The 18,763-nt window shown below is 40.5% G+C and overlaps 1 protein-coding gene across 50 annotated transcripts in view; it reads left to right on the top strand.

Moving 5' to 3' along the window:
- The first annotated feature begins 1,798 nt into the window (after window positions 1-1,798).
- TRDN (triadin) overlaps window positions 1,799-18,763 on the top strand; it is a 974,263-nt gene continuing 957,298 nt past the window's right edge. For 36 of the 50 annotated variants that reach the window (XM_089686398.1, XM_089686392.1, XM_089686389.1 and 33 more), the window contains exon 1: window positions 1,800-2,218. In XM_089686398.1, coding sequence (XP_089542524.1) covers window positions 2,197-2,218 — 22 coding nt within the window. In that variant the 5' untranslated portion in view covers window positions 1,800-2,196. Of the gene's footprint in view, window positions 2,219-18,763 lie in introns of all 50 variants that reach the window. The other 14 variants (XM_089686429.1, XM_089686384.1, XM_089686382.1 and 11 more) reach the window with 1 other exon arrangement.

Genomic DNA, 18,763 nt, shown 5'->3' with positions numbered 1-18,763 from the left:
AGTGAAAAATTATTTTATGGCATTAGAACAGAGCATCTTTTGAATAATGCTGTCACTGTATAATGTGAACATTATTTTAATGGTTAACACTAGCTTTTGGGATGTGCATGTATTAGTGGACATGACTTAATTTGCTACCAGGTGTTCTATAGATAAAATTATTGAGGGAAATGAAACATAATGAGAAATGGGCAGTATATAATTGTAATGTAATATATATATATATATATATATATAATGTGAATAGCACCTTTTTTTATAGTGTAATAACGTGAGCTCTGCCCAAAGGCCCAATATATAGTAATATCACACAGAGAAGGACTGCAGCACGAAGTAAGAATGTATGTGTTATATGATTTATATAGAGTCCAATATATATATATATATATATATATATATATATATACATATATATATATACATATTGGCAAAAGTGATGGACAATAAACTCTTCTTCAGGCCAAGTGGCAGATCTGTTACATCTCAAAAGTTCAATAAATAGTAACAAATCCAGAAATAACATACAATGAATCATTTCATTAAACACAAATTAACATCAGATGAGGCATAATAATTATTCCACTGAGCAATGCTAGCAACTGCTGAGCTGTGAAACAGTGGCCAATATGTGTGTGTGCTGCTGCAAACCTTCTGTTTTATTTATTTTTATATATGTGTGTGTGTGGTGATGCACTAGACAATTGTACGAGAGACAGAGTGGAACCTGTTGGTCTCCTGCTCCTAATTCACAGGATCTTCACCTCACCATGTTGATAATATACATATATTCATATTGAAAAAGTACACACATAAACTTTACATTTGTCATAGTACCATTCTTTCCACTTGTTATAGTCTAAGGCTCCATGCACAATAGTTTTTTTTTTTTTATAAGCTCAACAAACACTTGAAATATACGCTGGATATTAAAGTACATTAAAGAAAAAAAGCTGGTAAAAAATGTGTTAGGAGCATTTTAGTAGCATTTCGGTGCGTTTAGGAGTGTTCAGCATTTTGTTCTGCTGGAAGAAAGCTACAAAAATATTTTTTTCTACTCCTAGAAGCTGAAGCTCTAGCCTCTAGCCTAAAGTAGTGTGCATGAACACATAGGATAACACTATTTAGCTTCTAGAAGCTGAAAATGCTAACAGCTTCTATGAACTTAAAAAAGCGCTATTGTGCATAAAGATTGTAAAATATCTGAAGAAAAGTTTTTTTTTCACATTATGGCAAGTTAGTCTCCTGGGACTCTGTATTTTCTTTAGGGTTGTTGTTGCTTCTCTTCAGCCATTAGGTGCCTACATATCATGTAACTGCTTTGCTCTATTCCTGGCATCTTACACTGTACATGTAAACTGTGTGTTCACTGCAAGAAGTGTACAATAGCAAAATAATTGCTAGAAGAAAAGTTGACGATCCTCTTAACAAAGGAGATGTGCAAAATCTCTTCTGCTTAAAACATCTCTATGTCCTAGACTTTATTTCCCCCCAATTTCATTTTAAAGGGTAAATGCTTTCAATGCATTTCCTTTATTCATAATGAATCAGATACACATTATAAGTAAATAAATAACTAGTGACATGGTAGCATAGCATACATTATGACCTGCATCAATTGGGCATGTCATGTAGACAGTTGAGGGTCCTAAGTGATACAGCATGGAAGGAGTGAATGACATGATTGTCTGATAGACCACACAGATGGGATCCACCCTCAACCAAATAAGGCCAAGAAGAATGCACAGAGCAAGTAGGCTAAGAATAAACCTGAACATTAATGGATAATGTTACGAGACACTGTGCGATCTGTCCCCTGTGCCAGTGCAGTTGTTATGAGACAAGCTGCAGGGCCTTGACTGGCTCTATTCAGTTCCTTTACTTTTTTGCTGTCTCAGAATTTTAGTTCTTTCTTGAGTTGTATGCCTAATGTTATTAGGGATCCTCGAAAGGACTGTGAAACTCAACAAGTAGTGACCTGGAAACCCTCAGTTTGATCCTAGGACTTACTGACCTGTGAGAAGCCTCAGGAGGAGACGCTGAATTTAAACAAGCTCCAGGCAGCATAAAAAAGGAAGGAACTGAGTTACGAAACACAGACTCCTACCCAAGAAAAGTCCCAACTTTTAATTGTGCGTCTCCACCCTGAAGACTTATGACCTGTTACCGCCATTGATTTCTCAGTACTTAATCATCGCTATGACAGAAATCACAGCTGAAGGTAATTTAAACATTTTTTAAGATGCAATTAGTTACTCCTGATTTGCAGTAATGACACTAATTTTACCTGAAGTGTGTCAATAATTAAATGTTACTTTAGAGAATACTTTTCCAGCATTGATCTGTCTAGGGGAAGAAAACTGTTTTGCTGGTACCTTTTATCTAAAAATTACAACAGTTTAGCGAAGACATGCATTGGACCAAAATTGTATTTTAATTAGATTTGTGCATGTCATATAGAAGGGAATGTCTTAATCTAAATTTTATTGCAGTTTGCAGTTATCTCCTTTATAGTAGTTGCTTTGAATTTAGGTGTTTTTTTATGGGTATTGGAAAATGAAGTCATTTAATCCCTCTATAAATAACTTGAAATGTGAATCTTACTGCGGCTAATCTCTGACCATCTTCTAATGTGGCACTAGAACAATGTTTATTGGACTCATCTGCTGTCTTTATAAACTCATTACGCCATCTTCTTTTAACCGGTTAGCAAGGTTTCTAAAGTGACTAAAAATTTTAATTGTTGCATACTGATAATTATATACCAAATAATTCTGTGCACTTTGCTAAGAAGAGCATGCTGGGGGTTGTTGTTCAACAGCCAGCAAACTATCACCCCTTATTGGCATGACATGCTTGTGTTAGACAGTCTATAATGACACATGTCTTAACATATTAATAGCCCACCCTTAAATGATGACAAAGCATATTTCAATGTGATAGGATTTCATCTAAAAAAAAAAAAAAAAAAAAGAAACTTTGTGTAAGCATTACTCAATCATTGAATCAAAAACAACTAATTGAACTGAATTGAAAAGTAATCAATGAGACAGGTTGGAAATATATTGATTGTTTGCAGCATTGCATGGTAAGATTGAACAATCAAGTCTTTCACAGTGTGATTGAATACAAATATATTGAGAGTGATGGTAATGAGGAACACACTGTAAAAAAAAAAAAAGCGTTTGTAGTACCAACCAAGGAAAATATTCCTAAACACAGTCAGAAATCATGATATTTTTAATGACGTGTGTGCTCATTATTACTTTTCATGTTCATTTTATTTGTATTTAAAGAGTAACTCCACTTTTGTTGAGAAAAAAAGCATCCCTCTCTGGGTAATCTATGAACATTGCTAAGGATTCCGCACTTTGTTGCGGATTCCTACCTTTTGTTATTCTGAAGAAATATCTGTTTGTTTGTCTGTGTCCATGTGAATGAATCTGTATGGAAGTGTTTTTATAATTCTCCATCAATCAGCTGCACTGCAGGGATCTAATGAGGAAATTGTCAGGGTCTGCATCCCTTTAGATGTGTTTTTTTTCTTTGGGAGTATTGCAGCCAAAAGGATATTTTGTTGCAGGGGATGCTTAAAATCTGACTTGTATATTAGTTCAAACTTTTGGAAAAATCACTGGGCCAATCACATAAACAGGAAACGGCACACTTGAGGTGTGTTCTGTACACCATCTACATATTGCATTGCATTTTCCAGAAAATGACAGTGCAGCAGATTGAAAAGGAAATGTAATTTTTAAAGACATTCAATTACAATATGACTTGTGTTGTAATTATATACGCTATTTTTTTTTTTCTTCAGTGAAGTTACCCTTTAAGCATTTGCAGAATACAAAATAAATGTCAAATAGCCTACAGAAGGGTTTTGTTTTTGTTTTTTGTTTGTTTTGTTTATTGTGGTTGTTGGTTGTCACTAATCTACTTTAAATGTTATTATTTTGGAGTATCAGAATTGTTTTGTTTATTTGTAGACCCCATAAACTGCCTGACCCAGGCTATTTGCTGTGTGAATCATGTTTGATTATTTTTCTACATATGTATCAGGGGCGGACTGACAACTCATGAGGCCCCCGGGCAATAGGGGATCATGGGGCCCCTGTGTCCTTGCCCAAACTCAAAAAAGCCTATGAAAAAGGTACCAGGGGCATCTCATGGGGCCCCCTACTGACCCTGGGCCCTCGAGCAGTGCCCGAGTTTCCAAATGGTCAGTCCGCCCCTGATATATATATACATTTGTGCAGTTTTGAATGCTTAATTTCATCTTGAAATTTTAAAGCTGATCTCCAGCTCTTAGTAAAGTTAAATAATTTGCTGGTCCAAATGAACTATTTACTTCAACAAAACATACAGCTGCTCTCAGCACTGTATCAATTGTATGTAGCCCCCACTATACTGAATATATTTACTAGAACTGGTGAACACAGAATCTGGTGCAACTGTGCATAGTAGCCAATCAGCTTCTAACTTCAGCTTATTCAATTTTTAACCTTGATAGCAAAACCTAGAAGCTGATTGGTTACTATGCACAGCTACACCAGATTCTGTGTGCTCCAGTTTTAGTAAATCCCCCCATAGTACACAGTTCTGTGTTCTGGCAGTGGACTGGGAACTTTCCTGGCCCTCACCCGAAACAAAATTGAGTTGGGCTGAGTGCTGCTAAGCCATTTACAGGCTTTCCATTCTACTAATGAATATAAACCCTTCTCTGATTGGTTGAGGTGGAGCCGTGACATCATATGCCAGTCATTCGTCATACTCTCTGCCAATAAGAGAAAGCTTTGTATTCATTCAGAAATTGAAAAGCTTCCTATGAATGACTCAGCGGTGCTCAGCCCATCTCAGTTTTGGGACAGAAAGTACTGAGGCTACATACAATTCTTACAGTGCTGAAAGCCGCTGCAACTCCTAGTAAAGTAAATAGTTTGTTTGGACCAACTTGGTCTTCAAATACTGGAGATCGGCTTTAAGGACAACTTTAACTGAGAAAAAAATTATTTCTATTGTTGACCCCTATTTCACAAAATTCTAGTTTCTTGGCTGTCTTAGTGGTCCATTCAGCCTTTGATCGGAACAAGTATACAGATCAGGAGTTCGCTTTTCATGCAGAGTTGTACTGAATTTTTAACTGAAAATTATTTAAGCTACAGGCAGCAAGACAACTAGTATTCTTTCAAGGTGGTCAGCAATGGCAGCCACTGTTTTTCTCCTATTACATGTTTCCTTTAAAAGATATATGACAGATTTCAGCAAACATTGCTTAGTCTCCAGCAAGGGGCAATAATTAGTAATACAGCCAAAAATAATAAAAAACAAAGTAGAAGGGTCGTGTTAAATGCACTATTAGATTGGCAAAGAGGGCACAATAATATTGGTCCATACACATGCACCACTTGCACCACTGTTAACCACTTGCCCTCCAGAGGATTTTCACCCCTTCCTGACCAGGCCATTTTTTTGCGATATTGCGCTGCGTTACATTAACTGACAATTGTACGGTCATGCAGTGCTGCACCCAAAAGAAATTTACGTCCTTTCTTCCCAGAAATGGAGCTTTATTTCGGTGCTATTTGATCGCATGTGCGTGGTGTTTTTTTTGTGGGTTTTTTTGCGCTATAAACAAAAAAAAGATTGCCAATTTTGAAAAAAAAAAAACAATATTTCTGACTTTTTGCTATAAAACATATCCAGTAAAAAAATTTAAAAAATCAAACTCGTCATATTTAGGCCAAAATATATTCTGCTACATGTCTTTGCTAAAAGAAAAATCCAAATACGTGTAAATTAATTGGTTTACGTGAAAGTTATAGCAATTACAAATGGCAGTATATATACTGGATTTTTAAAAAAAAATAGATTTATGCTAGTAATGGCGGCAATAAGCGACTTATAGCGGGTCTGCGGCGTGCATTCTGATACTGGATGGGAACTGACTGACTACCACTGACATTCCAATGACACTAATAATACAGTGATCAGTACTAATAAAAAGCACTGACACTGTACTAATGACACTGGGCAGGAAGGGATTAACATCTGGGGTGATCAAAGGGTTAACTGTGTACTGTTTTACTTTTTTGACTGTGCTTTACTGTGTAAGCATGGCATAGCAGAGCAATACAAAGCAGTGTGCTGGAGCTGACAGGGGAGAGATCTGTATTGTTTACATACAGACTTCTCCTCTGTCAGTGTTCCTCGGCAATTGCCAGGTGCCAGTGGGGAATCCCCAGCTGGGACCCGGTGATAGACAGCTGTAGCAGCCAATGGCGGCGTGGGTAGGGCAGCGCACGTGTGCGCCACCTCCCCGAAAATGCAAATTCATATATATATATATATATATATATATATAATGATATTGCGCAGCTCTCCCACCCTGTAGCAGTACTTCTGCTACAGGGTGGTCAGAAAGTGGTCAAAACTTACCATTTGTACATGCCAGTTGATATGATATGTCTGTTTTGATATCTAATGCTGGCCATGCACATTCAGATTTTCAACACACAAAGAGCAGCACTATCATGAAAATGTGAAACAATAACAATGCAATAAATATATGTGGAAAACAAAAACAGTCCACTAGGCTGATGTTTTTCACATATATTTATTGCATTGGTTATTTCACATTTTTAGGATAGTGCTGCACTTTACGTGTTTATCTGTTAAAGGTTTTTGGTATTTGTTAACCTGTGCTAGTAGCTGTCTTTTTTTGCTGTAATGTTTTTAACATAGCTTTAATGCAAGAGCGGGATCACAAGCATTTATACACTTATAGGTTTTTGTTTGAAAATTTTCATTTTCAGAGCATTCGTTTGATTTTCCAATTTTTAGTGGGGTCAAATCAACATAATTTTCAATTACAGTGATGGGAAAATTGGAAGGAGCAGAACAGAATTTTTCTCGATGTAAATGAAGTTTCAGACATGAGTTGTCTGGTACACACAATGAGAATATTGGACGAATGAACGTCCATTTTTTTTTTTTCACGGATGAATACTGTACTGATTTAACGAAAATTGTTAGTTCTGTTATATTTTGAGAAAATGTTTGCTTGTCCCTTTTTTTGTTAATTTTGCAAGAACTGTCATGCTTGGCTCTCGAAAGCTGTGTACTAATGATCAGATTATGGAATGATCGCTTCAAAAGCTTTTTTTTCCATTGCTCTCATGTGTATTAGGCATTAATGATTTAGGCTCTTACCATATTGACATCTCTAACTTGTCCATATAGAGCAGAGTTAAAGAAAACCAGTGTTCAGTAAACTATTAGGGCTGCCATTGCTTCCATTCATTGGAAAATGTTAGCTACTTGGCTATCACTGACTTTAGTGCTTTCTCTGAGCCACAACACGAATTCTTATTAAATAGTCCCAGTGAAGTCAGAACTGATAGGAATCCTTGTTCTAGGCGAGTGATTTAATGTATGTAAGCTAGTGGACCAACATGGCAGCAAGGCACTAGTATTTTCAGAAACAGAGAATAGTACTGGCAGCCTCTTTTTTCCTTTTAGTACAAAAAATCAGTGCTATTAACAAAAAAGCTATAACATGTGATTTTGTCATATGAATATTTCTTTGAAGGATGTTTTTTAACTAGCAAATGCAACTTCACTTGGCTATGTTCTATTGTATTGTGTTGTGCAAAATGTGGTAAGAACGTGATCTTTATCAACAATGATCAAGTTGCCCATATAATTGAAATGACAGCCCCCAATCAATCTAAATCAATGAGTGCCTATAGACACCACAGACCAACAGTTTTCATAGGAATAAGAAAGCAGACAGATTAATAGACCCATCTCTATTGTTTCTCTGAGTTACCAGCTCTGGAGATATCTGGGCATGCTTGTCATGTTCTTCCCCATTGGCTTGTGTTTATGTTTTAAGCCTGCTTGGCCAAATGCCATTCCTGGGGACAGTCAGAATGTGCCCTCATGTTCAACAGCATACTAAAACTATGGGCAGTGTAATTTTTTTTATCTGTGCCAACAACCTTTTAACGTGTATATGCTTTAGGTCCATGTCACACAAGCAACTGTGTTGCTGGCAGCACTGCACCAGCTGCAGAGTCTTTAAAACTCATTGTTCTATGGATCTCCTGCCCAACCCAGAAATATGTCACTGCCTTGCTGGCAAATGAGTTTCAGCAGAATTTGAACTGTAGCAGAACTGCTACCACAAGTGATAATGGAAGTTAAATTAGTGTGATTCTGCTGCTAGCAAAGTGTTTCTAGTGATATCATCACCTGTCTGACATGACAAGTTTTAGGAATGGCTGACTCTGGCCATGTGCATGTGAGCCATTCCCAGTTAGAAATATCTATCCCAAATAAAATCACAATAACAGCATACAAAATAAAACATTATAGACTGTTCTTTAATCTGGTAGATGGATTTTAACTAGAATAAAGTGCAATGGGTTGTATTAAACTTCTTTTAAAACCCTATAGGGATGATTACCTAAAACAAAAATGCTAAACTGGAAACCACTTGTAGTTTATACAACGTACATGTAGTTATAGTATTTAGGATAACTAATCCTTTTCATCCTTTCCTTTATTTTTTTCCTCCTTTTATATGCGCATAAAGATTTTCAGCAAAAGGTGACAGGGATTGGGACAAGCGATAAGGATGACTATAGGCCAAGGACCTGTCTGACTAGATACCGATTGAATAGATTGCTTAGGTGTCCCACTAAAAAAAAATATAAAAGAGATTGCATAATCACATTGTAAGAGCAACTTCATATTTATTTAAGTTGTCCTTTCATAATCTGCCCCCTGAGAGCAGCCCACAATGGATAATACCTACCTTGCAATAGATTCACCGATCTTTTCTCCAGCAATGTTCCAATGGGCTTTTTTTTATACTTGCACATGTGTGCCATGGCCCCAGTTCTTCCTATGAGTAAGATGTACTCTGAGGGACTACTGGAGATTGCCATGAGTGCAGCTTACCTTTAGAAATAAATGGGGATACTGAGCACATGCTCTGTATAAAGAGGAGCCCTCTAGAACCTTGATGGATGAAAGATTGCTTATCAATGAGGAAAGTAAGAAATATTCCAGTTGGGCTCCTTTTTTTTGGGGTGGGGGGGATGGAGAGACTTAATGAAGAACAGCTTAAGGCACTGCTCATCTTAAAACTGAGTTTTAGACAGATATAGAAAATCAATCAATCAGTGTACAGTATTAAAAAAAAAAAAACTAGTGTAAGCACCTAAATTTGAATTGGTATCAACCTCTTCTAAGCCTCAGCACAGCAACACTCAGAAGAAAGAAGGAGGGACAACAGTTGGAGAGGGACAACAGTTGGAGCCAATCAAGTGTGCTGCAGATGTGTTGATAGAGAACATGTTGGCAGGAAAAGGGAGAGCAGAATAAGCCAAGAGATGATCTCATCAGTCTTCTACAATTCCTTCAGTGTCCAATAACATTCTGAATACAGGAGGTGATCTAGCTAAATTACTTAACTGCAACAAAGAAAAATCAGGTCTTCATCCTTGGCTGTATTTTTGGGAAGAGTCAAGTTATGCAGGTGAAACTCGAAAAATTAGAATATCGTGCAAAAGTTCATTTATTTCAGTAATGCAACTTAAAAGGTGAAACTAATATATGAGATAGACTCATTACATGCAAAGCAAGATAGTTCAAGCCGTGATTTGTCATAATTGTGATGATTATGGCTTACAGCTCATGAAAACCCCAAATCCACAATCTCAGAAAATTAGAATATTACATGCAATCAAAAAAACAAGGATTGTACATAGAACAATATCGGACCTCTGAAAAGTATAAGCATGCATATGTACTCAGTACTTGGTTTGGGCCCCTTTTGCAGCAATTACTGCCTCAATTCGGCATGGCATGGAAGCTATCAGCCTATGGCACTGCTGAGGTGTTATGGAAGACCAGAATGCTTTGACAGCGGCCTTCAGCTCTTCTGCATTGTTCAGTCTCATGTCTCTCATCTTTCTCTTGACAATGCCCCATAGATTCTCTATGGGGCTCAGGTCAGGAGAGTTTGCTGGCCCATCAAGCACAGTAATCCCTTGGTCATTGAACCAGGTTTTGGTGCTTTTGGCAGTGTGGGCAGGTGCCAAGTCCTGCTGGAAAATGAAGTCAGCATCCCCATAAAGCTCATCTGCGGAAGGAAGCATGAAGTGCTCAAAATCTTCTGGTAGACAGCTGCGTTGACCCTGGACTTAATGAAGCACAGTGGACCAACACCGGCAGATGACATGGCTCCCCAAATTAATACAGACTGTGGAAACTTCATACTGGACTTCAAGCATCTTGCAGTGTGTTCCTCTCCATTCTTCCTCCATACTCGGCGTCCTTGGTTTCCAAATGACATGCAAAAGTTGCTCTCATCAGAAAAGAGGACTTTGGACCACTGAGCAACAGACCAGGTCTGTTTTTCTTTAGCCCAGGTAAGACGCTTCTGATGTTGTTTGTTGTTCAGGAGCGGCTTGACAAGAGGAATACGACATTTGAAGCCCATGTCCAGGATCCGTGTGTGTGTGGTGGCTCTTGATGTACTGACTCCAGCCTCAGTCCACTCCTTGTGAAAGTCCCCAACACTTTTGAACTGCCTTTTCCTGACAATCCTCTGCAGGCTGCGGTCATCCCTGCTGCTTGTGCACCCTTTTCTTCCACACTTTTCCCTTCCACATAACTTTCTATTAATGTGCTTTGATACAGCACGTTGGGAAGATCCAACTTCTTTTGCAATTACCTTTTGAGGCTTTCCCTCCTTATGGAGGGTGTCAATGATGGTTTTCTGCACAACTGTCAGGTCAGCAGTCTTTCCCATGATTGTGATTCCTACTGAACCAGACTGAGAGACCATTTAAAGGCTCAGGAACCCTTTGCAGGTGTTATGGCTTAATTAGCTGATTAGAGTGGGACACTTTGAGCCTAGAATATTGCACCTTTTCACAATATTCTAATATTCTGAGATTATGGATTTGGGGTTTTCATGAGCTGTAAGCCATAATCCTCACAATTTTGACAAATCACGGCTTGAACTAGCTTGCTTTGCATGTAATGAGTCTATCTCATATATTAGTTTCACCTTTTAAGTTACAGAAACAATTGAGTACTGTCCGTGATACTTTTATTTGCACTAACATACAATTTTGAGGACAAGCTTTTGGGGTATGTCCTCTTCTTCAAAGTCCAAGCAGTACTGCTTGGATTTTGAAGAAGGGGACATACCCCAAAAAGCTTGTCCTCAAAATTGTATGTTAGTGCAAATAAAAGTATCACGGACAGTACTCAATTGTTTCTGTCGCAAATGCACTAATACAATCTTCTTTTAAGTTGAATTACTGAAATAAATGAACTTTTGCACGATATTCTAATTTGAGTTTCACCTGTATGTATTTCAGCTGACTATTACTTGTTTTCTGGAGTTCAGCTTCTGAACTACTAGAGGTACTTAAGAAGCTGAATAATATTTATTTCTTGTTTTAGGATTTAAACTATGTATATAAAAGGTGAGAGCAAACACCGGTTCTTTTGCTGGTCTGCTTGGTTTATATGTAAATGAAAAAAATAATAAAAAAGCATTTGAACCTAAATGGAACTAAAGTCTAAAGTGGAACTAAACCTACTGATTTAACTGTTTCCCAAAAGAAAGCTCTAGTTCAGCGGTTCTCAACCTGGGGGTCGCGACCCCTTTGGGGGTCGAACGACCATTTCCCAGGGGTCGCCTAAGACCATCGGAAAACACATATTTCCGATGGTGTTAGGAACCGAGACACCGCTGCTCTGTCTCGCGATCTGTGGGCGGGATGATATGCTGCCCCTGTAACCTGGCCACACCTCCGGGATCACTCAACAGCTCCGCCTCCTCGCCGCTGATTGGCCACCGGAACTGTAGCTCAGGAGAGGCACACAGGCGGCCAATCACCGGCGAGGAGGTGGAGCTTGGAGAGGAGGAGCCGAGCGCCAGAGCGCGCAGATCGAAGAAGATCGAGGGAGCTGCAGGACCGAGTGAAGAGGAGAGAGGCCAGAGAAGGAAGACAGCTGACAGGTAAGTGCAAATTTTGCTTCTGCAGGCTGTAGATGGGAGAGGGAGAGAGCGAGCCCAGGCTGGAGCAGGGGTCAGCAAGGTAAGTATCATTGGTGTCAGTGGGAGGAATAGTGCCCCATCATTTGTGTCACTAATACCAACGATGGGGCACTATTCCTCCCCCCACTGACACCAACGATGGGGCACTATTCCTCCCCCCACTGACACCAATGATAGGCACTATTCCTCCCCCCACTGACACCAACGATGGGGCAGTATTCCTCCCACTGACACCAACGATGGGGCACTATTCCTCCCACTGACACCAACGATGGGGCACTATTTCTCCCACTGACACCAACGATGGGGCACTATTCCTCCCACTGACACCAACGATGGGGCACTATTCCTCCCACTGACACCAATGATGGGGCACTATTCCTCCCCCCACTGACACCAACGATGGGGCACTATTCCTCCCCCCACTGACACCAACGTTGGGGCACTATTCCTCCCCCCACTGACACCAACGATGGGGCACTATTCCTCCCCCCACTGACACCAACGATGGGGCACTATTCCTCCCCCCACTGACACCAACGATGGGGCACTATTCCTCCCCCCACTGACACCAACGATGGGGCACTATTCCTCCCCCCACTGACACCAACGATGGGGCACTATTCCTCCCCCCACTGACACCAACGATGGGGCACTATTCCTCCCCCCACTGACACCAACGATGGGGCACTATTCCTCCCCCCACTGACACCAACGATGGGGCACTATTTCTCCCCCCACTGACACCAACGATGGGGCACTATTTCTCCCCCCACTGACACCAACGATGGGGCACTATTTCTCCCCCCACTGACACCAACGATGGGGCACTATTCCTCCCCCCACTGACACCAACGATGGGGCACTATTCCTCCCCCCACTGACACCAATGATAGGCACTATTCCTCCCCCCACTGACACCAACGATAGGCACTATTCCTCCCCCCACTGACACCAACGATAGGCACTATTCCTCCCCCCACTGACACCAACGATGGGGCACTATTCCTCCCCCCACTGACACCAACGATGGGGCACTATTCCTCCCCCCACTGACACCAACGATGGGGCACTATTCCTCCCCCCACTGACACCAACGATGGGGCACTATTCCTCCCCCCACTGACACCAACGATGGGGCACTATTCCTCCCCCCACTGACACCAACGATGGGGCACTATTCCTCCCCCCACTGACACCAACGATGGGGCACTATTCCTCCCCCCACTGACACCAACGATGGGGCACTATTCCTCCCCCCACTGACACCAACGATGGGGCACTATTCCTCCCCCCACTGACACCAACGATGGGGCACTATTCCTCCCCCCACTGACACCAATGATAGGCACTATTCCTCCCCCCACTGACACCAACGATGGGGCACTATTCCTCCCCCCACTGACACCAATGATAGGCACTATTCCTCCCACTGACACCAATGATAGGGCACTATTCCTCCCACTGATACCAATGATGGGCACTATTCCTCCCACTGACACCAATGATGGGGCACTATTCCTCCCACTGATACCAATGATGGGGCACTATTCCTCCCACCGACACCAATGATGGGGCACTATTCCTCCCACTGATACCAACGATGGGACACTATTCCTCCCACTGACATCAGTGATGGGGCACTATTCCTCCCACTGATACCAACGATGGGACACTATTCCTCCCACTGATACCAATGATGGGGCGCTAGTCCTCCCACTGATACCAATGATGGGGCACTATTCCTCCCACTGACATCAGTGATGGGGCACTATTCCTCCCACTGATACCAACGATGGGACACTATTCCTCCCACTGATACCAATGATGGGGCGCTAGTCCTCCCACTGATACCAATGATGGGGCACTATTCCTCCCACTGCAAAATTACAGTTCTGAAGTAGCAACGAAAATAATTTTATGGTTGGGGGTCACCACAACATGAGGAACTGTATTAAGGGGTCGCGGCGTTAGAAAGGTTGAGAACCACTGCTCTAGTTGGAAAGGAATTACTATGAGCACATGCATAGTGTATGCTGAATTCAAAGGTTGTCTCTGGTCACTGGCGTAATAACAGGGGTGGCAGAAGTAGCAGTTGCAACCTGGCCCCTTCTCCAGGGGGCCCTGGGGACTGCCTGTCAACTCCTGTTCTTCAAAGCAGAAGCAGATTCCTCCTGTGTATCACAATGTGCTGTATTCCTTTTACTTTGCTGAAAGAGATAGCATTCACCCCTTAGTCATCTTGTCAAGAAGCCTTGTCAGATGAATTATATTATCTCCTTCTGCATAGCCCCCTCCTCACATGCCCTGTGATCTCTTATCTAGAACTGGACACAAGATGAAAAGAGAATAGGAAAAGTTGCAGCTGTTCTGAGGATGAGTGCCCTTCTCCCTGTGTCAGTCCAGTCAGTGCTCAGTGTAGGGCAGACAAGGAATCGCCCTCGGCAGGCTCTGTTGTCCAACTCTGTGCAGGCAGGTAAAATGTGTTAATGTGGCGATTGTTCACCAGACAGCAGCAATAACGTTCACATTATGGATACTACAGCCTTGCCTGCAAAGTGCCCTGTAAATGGTTAGGACACTGACTGCCTGTATTTTTTGAGCATGTGTAATGGATATGTCCTTCAGTGTGCAGTAGGTCAAACTTTTATTTATTTTTTTTGCATACAGACAAAAGAGAGCTGAACACCTAAAGAAACCAAGGCTGGTTCACACCATGCCTGCAGAGGAATCGCACGGGAACGTGCTGTGCACCCACCAGGTCGCATCATTCATTTTCAGAATTCTATGAATGTGAAAACTACAACCACCGACAGGCTTTGCGGTCAATGAACTACCAGGATGCTGTTGAGCACTGTAGGTAGTTCATTGAGTCTTCCTGTCGGTGTGTAACTGCCTGCCTGTACAAGGTATGAGCAGATAGCTTACACAGACTGCCTGCAAGAGCCCTTCATGCAGGCTCATAGCAAAAAATAAAAAATAAATGCTAATTTTTTTTTACCTGCAAAAAGATGTGCATTTATTATTATTATTATTTATTTTTTTTTATGAAGGTGAACTTATCCTTTTAAGATGAAACATTTCTGGCAGGTTGACTTTTATTTTAGAAGAGTCTCTGTGTCTTAGAAGCTCATCTTCTGCCTGTCAGCAATGTTTCTTCTAAATGTATACTAAGCCATGCATATGCAGCTCACTGTGCATTCTCATCATGCCTTGAGGGTCAGGATGAATTAATTCCACTGTGAATGCATGGGCGTTTTGGTATCCCAGCTGGAAATCAAGATGGCTGAAGATGACAGACCTGAAAGAAGACTGGGTAAAGATGTCAGCAGCAGCAGTGACAATGGAGGACACAGTGGTCACATCACTGTAGGGTATACTATGTCAGGTAACTATGCCGTATTGCGCAAATATATGGTGCATACTTGCATATTATGAAAAAGCCCTGAGGACCAGCAGCAATTATGCTTTAAATTGTATGTATAGCCAAAACTTTATTTGTGTTTGTTTTGGATAGAGTAGGGAAGGACTAGAACATCTGTCAAGTTTTCATTGCTGTCTGTCTCCCTGCTAGATAGACCCACTTTTTTTAATTTGTCCTACTGACCATTGGCACTGAAACAAAAAGCGATAGGAAAACCAAAATTTGAAAGCAAATCATTCAATGATGACATATGTTCCAGGGACAACTGTTTTATGGAAATTATTCACTTTGTAAACATTCCCTCTCACTTGCTGGTACATTTGCAGGACAGAAAGTGAAGGCAAATCTCCCCAACAGGACTTAGACAGCAAAAAAATTAACTGGTAAGGGTTTAAACCATTCCCCTTCTATCCAAAATATATGTAAACAAAAGTAATTACCCACATGGAAGAAAAATATATTTTAAAAATATTCTTCCCAAACATATTGCCATATGTTTGAAATGCTACAATTTTGGCCATATTCAATATATTTCAATAAGTGTGTGTATGTATGTATGTATGTATATATATGTGTGTGTGTATATGTATATATGTATATGTGTGTGTGTGTGTGTGTGTGTGTATGTATATATATATATATATATATATATATATATATATATATATATATATATATAATATGGCCAAAATTGTAGCATTTCAAATATATGGCAATGTATTTGGGAAGAATATTTAAAAAAAAAAAAAAATATATATATATATATATATATATATATATATATATACCGCATGTTGAAATGCGTTTTTTATTACAAAATATATGAAATATTTTTAAAAAATACATTTCAATTATACCGTGTCTTTAAAAATACAAATATACATTTTTGGAATGCATTTACAAATATATGTTAAAATTAATTTTTTATAGGTTAAAAAAAAAATCTGAAGAATATATTTAAAAAATATATTTTTTTAAATATATTGAATATGGACAAAATTGTAGCATTTCAAATATAAGGCAATATATTTGTGAAGAATATTTTCAAAATATATTTCAAATATATTTTTCTTCCATATGGGTAACTACAGTTGTGTCCAAAATTATTCAACCCCCAATGCTGTAAAGGGGTTTAGGGACTATAGTGTACATTTGGAATTGTATTCAGAATCAAATCCTACAAGGACGTTGTAACTACCCAAATGCAACTAAAATGACATCAATTGTTTATGTAATACAGTAGTAAATGGTTCTTATGTGGTTTCTTCATTGCCACAATTATTCAACCCCTTAAAGACTACCACTCTGAAGAACAGAGGTTCATACAGGTGCTTTCCATCAGGTATTGAAAACACCTGTGGATGTCACCGAGCAGCAATCAAGCATAATAAGCACCAATTAGGCAGCTTTAAAATGACTGTGATACTCAGCTCCTTCTAGACATTTACTGGTGTGGTTACAAACATGGTGAAGGCAAGAGAATGGTCCAGGAAGACAAGAGAAGAGGTGATTTCTCTTCACAGGAAGGGCAATGGCTATAAGAAGATTGCAAAGATGTTAAACATACCAAGAGACACCTTAGGAAGCATCATTCGCAAATTCAAGGCAAAGGGCACTGTTGAAACGCTACCTGGTCGTGGCAGAAAGAAGATGCTGACTTCGACTGCTGTGCGCTACCTGAAGCGTAGAGTGGAGAGAAGTCCCCGTGTGACTGCTGAGGAACTGAGAAAAGATTTGTCAGATGTGGGTACAGAAGTTTCAGCCCAGACAATAAGACGCACACTGCGTAATGAAGGCCTCCGTGCCAGAACTCCCAGGCGTACCCCCTTGCTGTCTCCAAAGAATAAGAAGAGTCGACTGCAGTATGCCAAAAGCCATGTGGACAAACCACAAAAGTTGTGGGATAGTGTTCTGTGGACTGATGAAACAAAATTAGAACTGTTTGGGCCCATGGATCAACGCTATGTTTGGAGGAGGAAGAACAAGGCCTATGATGAAAAGAACACCTTGCCTACTGTGAAGCATGGTGGAGGGTCAATCATGCTTTGGGGCTGTTTTGCTTCTGCAGGTACAGGGAAGCTTCAGCGTGTGCAAGGTACCATGAATTCTCTTCAGTACCAGGAGATATTGGATGGAAACGTGATGCAGTCCGTCACACACCTGAGGCTTGGGAGACGTTGGACCTTTCAACAGGACAATGATCCCAAGCATACCTCCAAGTCCACTAGAGCATGGTTGCAGAGGAAAGGCTGGAACATTTTGGAGTGGCCATCGCAGTCACCAGACTTAAATCCGATTGAGAACCTCTGGTGGGACTTAAAGAAAGCAGTTGCAGTGCGCAAGCCTAAGAATGTGACTGAACTGGAGGCCTTTGCCCATGAAGAATGGGCGAAGATACCCGTAGATCGCTGCAAGACACTTGTGTCAAGCTATGCTTCACGTTTAAAAGCTGTTATAACTGTAAAAGGATGCTGTACTAAGTACTAAGATTGAATGTCACTTGGGGGTTGAATAAAACTGATAATGCTGTGAGCACAGAAAAGACATTTGTGGTTATTTCATTATAACTGTTATGTTATATTTGTCTGACCTACAAGTGCCTCTTTAATGTAAATGTAAGCAAGATGACTGAATGATCAAAAGCAATGTCAAACTGGCCAAAACACTCAATTTCAGTGGGGGTTGAATAATTTTGGACACAACTGTACTTAAAGCCAGCGCCTCTCCGCCCTTTAAGAGGTTTCTGATGCTGGGAGAAAGGGCAGGGTTTCTGATCATGTGACCACCATGATTGGCTGTCACAGTGGTCACATGGTCCCTTTCAGTTAGCCGCTGGTAACTGTGCAGTTTACATTCTGCTACGCATGTCTGCGGCCTCTTGGCATTAAGGCCCACACCTCAAGAGGCTGCATATATGCGTACAGCCATCGTCAACAGGTTAAAGCAACACATGTGTTGTGAAAGTGATGCTTTGAAAAATGTTCTTTTTTCAAATGTTCGAACATGAATTGTGTACTTTTTTATGGGGTGGGAAAAAAGAGGGGAATTAATTCACTACAGATCACATTGTAGTACAGACACTCCTTGCTTAACGACATACCTGTTTAGCGACCACTCGCACTTACAACCATCTCTTCACCGTTACGACCGCTCACACTTATGACCATCTCACCGACGGTACGTGCTAAAACGTGGTTACGCGCTAAACGTGGTAGCGGTGGTAGCGGCCCTACGTCTCAAAGTCATTCATCATT

Source organism: Staurois parvus, unplaced genomic scaffold (assembly GCF_062004578.1).
Source record: "Staurois parvus isolate SC_StPar_1 unplaced genomic scaffold, SC_StPar_1.0 ptg000397l, whole genome shotgun sequence".
Lineage (NCBI taxonomy): Eukaryota > Metazoa > Chordata > Amphibia > Anura > Ranidae > Staurois > Staurois parvus.
The sequence above is the reverse complement of the archived record's forward strand: the minus strand, read 5'-3'. Positions and strand labels throughout refer to the sequence as shown.